The sequence below is a fragment of the Heliconius melpomene genome, chromosome 21, assembly GCF_056956725.1.
Source record: "Heliconius melpomene rosina isolate 202511_hmr_F chromosome 21, ASM5695672v1, whole genome shotgun sequence".
NCBI lineage: Eukaryota > Metazoa > Arthropoda > Insecta > Lepidoptera > Nymphalidae > Heliconius > Heliconius melpomene.
The window spans coordinates 12,914,568-12,923,868 of record NC_140409.1 but is presented as its reverse complement, the minus strand read 5'-3'; the positions used below and the strand labels follow the sequence as shown (position 1 = coordinate 12,923,868).

Sequence of the window (9,301 nt, the reverse complement as noted above, 5' to 3'; positions counted from 1 at the left end):
TTGAATCTTAAATCTATTAAATTCAAATTACATCTAAAAACATTTAAAGATTTTTTTTAAATTTAATACTATTTTTAAAACATTGATAGATATTATGTGATTTTATAAATAATTTTTTTATTTTATTTTATATATTTTTTATTTTTTTTTATTTTATCTGAATTTTAAATCACTACTTGGATCTTAAATCTATTAAATTCAAATTACATCTAAAAAACATTTAAGGGTTTTTTTTTTATTTAATACTATTTTTAAAACATTGATAGATATTATGTGATTTTATAAATTATTTTTTTATTTTATTTTATATATTTTTTATTTTTTTTTATTTTATCTGAATTTTAAATCACTACTTGAATCTTAAATCTATTAAATTCAAATTACATCTAAAAAACATTTAAAGTTTTTTTATTTTAATTTAATACTATTTTTAAAACATAGATATCACACATTGATGTCACAGTTACTAGTATATAAATGCAGAGTAATAAGAATTGTAAAAGTGAAGTTGCTAAAATTTTTTTTTTTAAGAATTTGATCATAAAATATATGCGTTTTTTCAGATATTCCATATTCTCATCGCCTTTTAAAATGCTTCTTCAATATACTTTAATTTATGTGTTCACGTTCGGGGAAACCATAGTCGCATACGCCTGAAAATATGAAAGCATATTATAACCCGCTCTTGTAAAAATCGGATCGTCATATTAAAAATATTTGTCACATCCCGAATTCCGCGGTGTAGAACGCTGAAATCGGCAATAGCTTTCTGAGTATAGGGGAGCACTAAGAGAGGATCTATCTAAATTCCTATGGATTATATTTTAAATTTAATAAAATTTTTCTCTATTCAATTAGGTCATTACAAAACACGTTGAAATTGCAAAGTTATCAGTACTAAAGAAAATAAGAAGAGCATTCTGAGAAGAGCCGGTGGGAATCTCAACAGTTGGTCTTTTAAGATATAATTTGCAGCAAATGTACCCATCTATAACCAATGGGTATTATCTTTCTGAGTAAGCATCAATAACGTCCAACCCCAGATATTTATCACTAAGGTCATTTTCTCATTTAATTCCTATTTTTTTTAAATAGAAATAATATTGTAGATAAGACTTTTTTAAGAGAGTAGTATATGCTCAAGTTGATTTGAGTAAATAGCAAATGTCGTTATGTGACAAATAAGACCTAATCTAAGATAGGGATATAATAGATCTCAAGACCGTAATCTTAAAAAATAATAGCTTTAAATAGAAAGAATTAGTGTTAAAATCTTAGGGAGTCTTGTCAAGTATATGAGTTGCTCTATTTCTAAGTTAAAATTGTTAATTGTAATTTGTAACAAATATTGGCAGTTAAAAAGAGTGGCCATGAGTTTCTTCTGTATCTTCTCATGAGCTCAACCATTTGAACGGGCTTTTTTCAAGTCAAAATTGCACATTTTTTTTTTGGTTATTTTGTTTTGCATTTTTTTCTACTTTTATGACATGTCCAAGTAAATGTTAAGCATTTTTATGGAATAAAGATATTTTGACTTTGACTATAGTCTAGTCTAGTCTTTAGGGGGGATATGCCCGATAGAGAGATGTACTAACTTTGATGATGATGATGATGATGATTTATATATTTTTTTCTTCCGAATTAACAAGACTACCGGACGTCGAGGGGGCTTGGATTTATAAAAAAATAATATACCATTTATATTATTACGACTCAATATTAAATAATTTAAGAATGGCGCAAACAATCAACCATCAAAATATTTTTTTTTCTTACATTTACATAGAATCAAATCTCTTTGAATACATCGTAGAGCAAAACGACTTTCATTGACTATATTCAACAAGTGCTCGTGATTGAGTGAACGAGACTACAATATGAGTTGGGGTAGGTCAGTGGCTAGTACGCCCTGAGCGGCTGAAAGGGATGGGTGTATGTAGATTATTCTGTACAAAATTCAAACAAATACAATTATTTTTTAGTTTTCTTCATAAAAGACGACTTAAATAAAGTTTAAGCTTCATTATAAGGGGATTTTAAAGTAAAATTTTGTATAAAAGATGTTTTTTTAATAAATTTGTGTATGTACCGTAATTTCAGTTGAACGAACCCTCGTATATGGGTCAGTGTGCCTCGAGAGGCTGTAGAGGGTAGACGTGTATCGCTCTTTATAAACGAGTGTTGAAATGTATACGTATTTGCTTATTTTTTTATATTGAAAATTATTTGACATCTTAGGGTACAATAATATACAGGTGTCACAGAAATCGATACTAAGCCGAAAATGGATTATAGACCAAGTCGTGACAGTTATAAGAAAAATATAAAAAATAACTTTGTTCATGTACTTTTCTTTTTATATTGATTTAAATAAATAACTGACGTCCTGTGATTATCTTTCAAGCCCTAAGACTACAAATATTACTGTTTCTTCATTTTTTTTCTGTAATGTAATCATGACTAACCCTTCTGTAAATTAAAAGATAAGATTGAAGTTAATAGTCATAAAAAAAATCTATCTTTTTGCCATTTAAATATATGAATATGAATGAACGATATGAATTTACGAATTTCCGGATGTTTTAAAGTTCCTGAAACAGTTTTTTTAAATAACTAGTTATTACTCACTTGTTACCATTCTACACACTTGCCATCATTAACCTTGCTATTTATTACCTGCAGAAAGTGTATAAACGAAACAACTGGACTAAGAAAGTCGAAACTCGGCATGAAGGCAGGTTAAGGAGAGTAGAGAAGAAAATATATGGCAGATTGAGGAGTGTAGAACGAGATATTTCAAATTTTCCACGAGATCGGGAAAACGCAGGATATTCAGGATGTTATTCCTAAAGTAAGCGAAAACAAAGTTGTTGATGACGGCTATTACATAGCTAGAACTAATTTCGCACTCTTATAAAAGAAATACAAAATATTTTAGTTCACAACTCCTACCATTTAACACGTGAAATTCATTTAGGAAGCTCTCAAACTTTCCATTGGTTTAATATTTGAAAGCTCATGTGTCTATTTCTGCAACGATTTGGTGTATATTGTTTGTTTCGTACATATACATGTTATTTACATAGAGGTTGCTATATTCAAATAATTTTATACAGGGTGTCCCAGGAGTCAAGAGTTATATTTGTAGTCCTGGGACGTGAAAAACCATCACAGGGTGTCGGTTTTTCCGATATTTTTTAAAATCAATATAATATGAAAAATACATGACACAGATTTTTTTAAATATTTTTCTCATAACTGTCACGACTTGGTCTATCACCTGTTTTCGTTTTATCGTTGACTCCTGGGACACCCTGTATAATTACTACGGTATATATAAACATAGGCCGACGTGGCGCAGCGGCAAAAGGGTGTGACTGTAACGCGACGGTTGTGGGTTCGATTCCCACTCGGGGAAGTGTAATATTTATCTAAATTTATATTTCCATTTCTTCGCTCTGGTTTCGAAGCAGAGTGGCGGTGACGCGGCGACCACCACTCAACATGCAATGCCTCCAAAATTCGACGAAAAGTGGGGAACGGAGCTTAACTCTACGTTCCCTCTGCCTACCCTGATGTGTGAGGGATACAGCGTGAAGCTGATTTGATTTGTGTATATAAACATCACCTTTACACATAGCATAATGAAAAAATACTCATACAAATTTTGGATTCAATCTCTGGAACTAGTAATTGTTAGGTTTTTTTTAAAGTCCTTATTATATTATTACCAGCGACCCAACAGCGGCTTCGCCCGCTTTTGCTACCAAATTAGTTATTTAATACACATAATTACATTCCCGTTTTAATATAGGTATAATAACACACTTAAGATTATTAAAAAAACTTTAGTTTGCACTTTCGTAGATATTCAATTGTTTTCTGTTCTAATCAAGTTTAGTAAATAAATAATTTAATAGTTATTGAAGCGGGCGAAGACGCGAGGGAGTCGCTAGTGTTCATATAAACGATTTAATTGTATTATTTTACTTTTATTTTGTAACATTCGGAAAATTGAATGAATGAATTAATTAAACGTAGTGTGAAAACGCTCCGTCCCTCAGTTTCCGCCGGATTTTTTGAGGCATTACGTATTGAGTGGCGAAACTCACTGCCGAGCTTTTTGCTTTTATGTCAAAGCGAGGAAATGACGAAGATGTTACATTCACATCCTTGAGCCTCTGCATCACGAGGGCCTCAAATTTACTACTGTATAAATAGATATAAATATAAGATAAAAATCTAACCTTCCCTCGGATATATATAGTGGAAACGATGGTAGCGGGTCATTCGGTAACGAATAGCGATTGTAAGACTGTTGTACATGAGGAACGTTACACAGGTTCTCTAGAAAAAAACCACATATTTACAATAATTATAGAATAAGTGCTCGCTGAATGGTGCTAGACAAATTTTCATAATTTTTCCTATTTATTGTTTAAAAATATCGACATTAATATAAAACTGTTCAGTAATGTTAATAATTTAAAATAACGAAGTAACCTTTACTTAGCTTATTAAATGTATTTTATGAGAAAATCCTAGATATAATGAAATTTATACTTACTAGGAATGAAAGTACCATGGACATGAACCTTTTCCAATATTTATACAGGACGTTGGTTTCCGGCGGATTGAAGGGGACGAGTAGGAAATGCATTCCGCATATGGGTATCTAAGAAAAAATTTAAATATACCTTACCTAAATATTTCTTGGTTAATTTTCAAAGGTAAAATGCAACAAATCATATAGACGAGTCTGCAAGAGAGTCCGGTGTTTGACAGTCTACATTATATTTCAGAATAGATTAAAATATGTAAGATTTAACTGAAATTCTTATTATTAGCAGCTTATTTACAATCTTATGTTATAACTTAACCTGGTTATTAAAATGACAATAGATATATATATATATTTTACTTTTGTTTTTCCTCCATATGGCAGGGTAGATAATGGGAACCTAACGTTAACATACGCAGTTCCCAAATCATAAAATCTACAACTGCATTTTATGAAATTAGGAAACATTGTGTTATATAAAAAGTGCATATATGTATCTATCTACAACTTACCAAAACTAAAGGAGCTTTCATCACATATAAAAAGTCTACTATATAGCTTTCGTCTGGTAACCCGATAACCTTAGCCGCAACCACGGTGACGAAGTGAACCAGTGCAACTGTTATTTATAACAAAAAATATAATATTTACATGTGAGTATAAATCGCAATCTCGCCATTAAACAACCTAACACAAAAAAAAATTAAAAATACAAAAATTGTAATACAATACATAAAATTCCCTGCACTATCTTGTCTTTCCCGCTACTTTGCACTTATCCACTTCCACGGGTTGACTGGAAGAGATCTCTTCTAGAGATAAGTCCACCGTTGTGTATGCCCTTTCTTAATGTATGTTTTATTATGTGTTAATTTAGTGCAATAAATAATCTTATATACATAAATTACAGCATTTATTTGAAAAGTTAGGATTACGTTAAAAAATAATATGAAATAATATGTAAGTAGTTCCAGTATATATATAACAAATATAACTATGAAACATTTATCAACTATGTACTTACAAAATGCTAGATATGTCGCGATAATGATCGGCATTGTGTACATCCAGTGTTTGCCAGATGGAGTCATCCATAACCTATATATTATAATATAAAATATTTTAAAAACCTATTTACTTAAAATAAAATATTAATAAATTAGCTTCTTTTCACGCTTAGCAGGATATTTCCGACAGTTAAATGCTACCACCAGTGCTCTTTAACGATTTTTTTAATAACTCTCACTGTAGACGCAATTGGTTGTAAAGTCAATCTCCACTCGAGGAAATGCGTTCATTTCTTAGCTCTAGTCTCGAGGCAAAGCTCGGCGTTGAGCTCCGCCACACAATGCCTCCAGAATTCGGCGAAAAATGGGAAAAGGACTAACACTAGGATTAACACTAGGTTATTCCTGACTATCCTACTGTGTACGGGATACTTTTCTCTTTTTTTCGAAATGGTTATACTGCTATTGACCTATGATGGTCTGAAGAAAAAATACGAGCTTTGATTTACAGTCGAGAAAGGGGTAGCGATCATAGGGGAATGCCCTGCATACGCAGGTGGATTTTGACCATTGGGCCCTGTCGCACCAAGGTGCGGACGTGCCATGAGTTAGGACTGGCCTCGTCGCCTCTTACGGTAGCGGAGGAGTATATATGGCCAAGATATGGGAGCTGCTTACTATCAATGAGTCTCAGGGATTAACTTCTGTCTGTCATCATTCAAACAAAGTCCATCAAGGGTGCCAGCCATGAGAGCATATCACACGCTGTCGCTCACGAAGCAATCGGCAGAGTAGATATTAAAAACTATAAGTTCAATATCTCTTATCAGGGCTAAGAGTAATAAGTACTTACGGATAATTCCGTCCCTCCTTGTTACGGCCCGCGGCGCGGACGGCAATGAAGAACGTGGTCGTTAGCCAACCGAGCACGCATAACCATTTACTCACAATGTCTGGCCTCGCCATGACCTGATCGGAATTATTGATAAAAATTATTAATATTAAATAAAATATTCATTATTAAATCAAAATACATAAGGATCCTGGCCTAAATCTAAAATATCTGAACATGAAAATGAAAAGAAATCGATATTATACATACCAGTAATACTTACCATTTTATGCAACCTGACTTCCGAGTTCACGACGACTATATTATACCAAGCAACAAAAAAGAAGTTGTCAGTTAATAGTGCGAGAAGAAGTTGATAGTGGAGTTTAACTTTAAGGTGCTTTATAAATCTGAAAAATACCTTACAGTTTAATTACTTATTAAATTGTTAAAAAATATTGTATGTATTTTTTTAAAGATTTTTTTCGTTATCAAATTCCAACATTTTGTACGTTTTCACAGGATGGCTCTTTAAAAAATTGAAAAAACAACTGTATATGACATAAATTAAAATTTTAAGCCCTTCATTTGCAGTTGTTTAGGTATTATTTCTATATAAATATATATAGAAAATAGAAAGGTTGCTGGGCCTCCAAGCCAGAACGTAAACGCGGCAGTTATGGGTTTGTTTCTCATTCGGGGTAATCAGTTATTGTCACTTCCTCGTTCCGATCAAAAAGAAAAAGATTGCGCGTTGATAACCGCCACTCAACACGTGTCTCGTGAGGCTAAAAAAGGAACAGAACCAGAACATGGTAGTATGTACATTTAACATTCGCAGCCTTGGTATATATTTAGTACTTGATATGTCCATTTCGCAAAGTACAAATGTACTCGTATGCTACAATTCGCTTTGCAGTCGAATTTTTTGCAAGTATTTGAAAATATATATTTTTTTATACTTTTATATTATTGATTGCTTGGATTGCGTGGATTAGCTATTTGTAGAATAGTCGCAATGAGGAGATACGCAGAAAGGAATGTACTAGCGAGGATGTCACGGGGAGAATGAAGAACGCGCTCAGCTGGTTTGGGCACGTCGAACGAGTGAGTGATGAAAGAATATCTATGACGGAAAAGTGAGCGAAAAGTGACCTTCGAAATCACAGTATCAAAGATAGTGGAGGAAGGTAACATAAAAAGCATGAGAACTCCCCGGAGGGCATGAATGAAGGGGTTGAAGACAGTGGACGAGGAGAAAGAGGTATGCAGATACCGTTTGGCTCTCCGTACTCTCTGACTAACCCGCTAGGGATACAATGTGAAGCTAGTTTAGTTTTTAAAATTTAGAATGGATTAATATTTTATTTTGTTTCTGAGCTCTCTTGTGAAAATCCTGCAATAAATGACTTTGAAAAACGGAACTAGCAAAGTATTAAGTTACTTACCTCAATGTAACCAATATCACGATGGTCATTATTAGACAAATGAGTGCTGTAATCATACCAGTATAAAAAATGTCTTTTACTAGAGTGTTGAACTGAAAAAAAAAGTGTTTCTAATTAAATAAATACCGGTATATAGGTTTGATCAAGCATAGAAATATTCTAAATGTTGCTACTATATGCTATTTCAATAATATAAAAATATTCAGATTATTAGCGGTGTTAAGTTACGCCATTCGCAAATGCAAACTTCTCGTTAAATATTTATCATAACTGAGTTTATAGAAGAATATCGTTTGTAGGTGGAAAATAGAGAAAAGTTACTTATAGTTTTGATATGTTCTCTTCGAAATATTATCCATATCAATCCAAAAATTGATATTAATTTCATTTTATGTAGTAAACTTAAATTATCGAGTATTAATTTATTTATGCTTACTTCTTCGTCATCTGGTGAAAAACATTCTAAGTACGAGGCCCATGGCCTCATCTCTCCGATTTTTGTAAACCAGTATCCATCTTCCAGGCATCTAAATTAAAATAATTTTGATCAATAGACAAATGAACGAATAACAAAATGCACGAATATCCTTCTCCATATTTATTTCAGTTTCACATTTTTTTAGCCGTATGTGAAGTACTTAGTAGTATTAGAAAAGGATTAACAGAAAAATTAACAGAAAAGGCTTATGCATGAATAATGATCACTTTTATTGATACGGCTATATTTATTTATGTATGCTTTGTATGTGTTATTATGGTAAATATATTCTTATTTATTTTATACCCTTAATTATATTTTTTTGCACCTTACCCCTATCTTAATTTGCTATGTCCTCTGCCTTAAGGTTGCCTGGCAGAAATTGCTATTAAGCAATAAGGCCGCCTTTTGTACATTTATATAATGTTATTGTATTTTTTGTGTCTTTTCTTGGGTGTACAATAAAGAGTTATTATTATTATTATTAGTAGCTTGTGTAAGGAGGCCTCGTTAACTGAAGTGACATATATATATATATATATATATTTTCACTAAGAGAATGCTTACTTTTTGGTAACATTTTTGACTACACCAGGTCCGACTAAATATTCAGGGCACGGTTGGGAAGCAACAGCCCCTGCTGGAATGGCATCCCAACACAACCTCCCATCGAAATTGGCTGGACAGTACATCGTGTCTTCTAAAAAAAGTAACTTCTCAGATAAGATTCCGATAATACAACAGAAAAGGCTTATGCATGAATAATGGTCACTTTTATACAAAGCAAATATATAAAAAAAATAGTTATCTAATATATAAAAAAGCAACAATTAAGTTCTTTGAGACATTTAAAGAAAATAATTAAGAATGACAATGTATTACGGTGATAATATGTATATGGTTAATAATGGCAGTAATCTATTTTCATTCGATGTTTATAGTATACAACCTTAGTTCTTTTCACAGCCTTATTGT

The 9,301-nt window shown here is 32.1% G+C and overlaps 1 protein-coding gene across 1 annotated transcript; it reads right to left on the bottom strand.

Annotated features, from left to right (window-relative positions):
* Positions 1 to 307: 307 nt before the first annotated feature.
* LOC146527331 (calcitonin receptor-like) lies at positions 308 to 9,021 on the bottom strand. The gene is made up of 10 exons (XM_085206544.1): positions 8,894 to 9,021; positions 8,285 to 8,375; positions 7,849 to 7,940; positions 6,684 to 6,810; positions 6,422 to 6,537; positions 5,586 to 5,659; positions 5,074 to 5,180; positions 4,568 to 4,675; positions 4,248 to 4,347; positions 308 to 653 (listed from the first exon to the last, which is right to left on the bottom strand). The coding sequence occupies exons 1-10, from the start codon at positions 9,016 to 9,018 to the stop codon at positions 610 to 612; spliced, it is 984 nt and encodes a 327-aa protein (XP_085062670.1). The 5' UTR covers positions 9,019 to 9,021; the 3' UTR covers positions 308 to 609.
* Between the last annotated feature and the right edge of the window lie 280 nt (positions 9,022 to 9,301).

Bases quoted from the DNA above. Each gene is read 5' to 3' on its own strand.
- LOC146527331 (XM_085206544.1), bottom strand. From the start codon at position 9,018: ATGTACTGTCCAGCCAATTTCGATGGGAGGTTGTGTTGGGATGCCATT. The intron at 4,676-5,073 runs GTAAGTTGTAGA...ATTTTTTCTTAG, and splicing joins TGAAAGCTCCTTTAGTTTTG to ATACCCATATGCGGAATGCA. The intron at 4,348-4,567 runs GTAAGTATAAAT...GTTTTTTTCTAG, and splicing joins CCATGGTACTTTCATTCCTA to AGAACCTGTGTAACGTTCCT.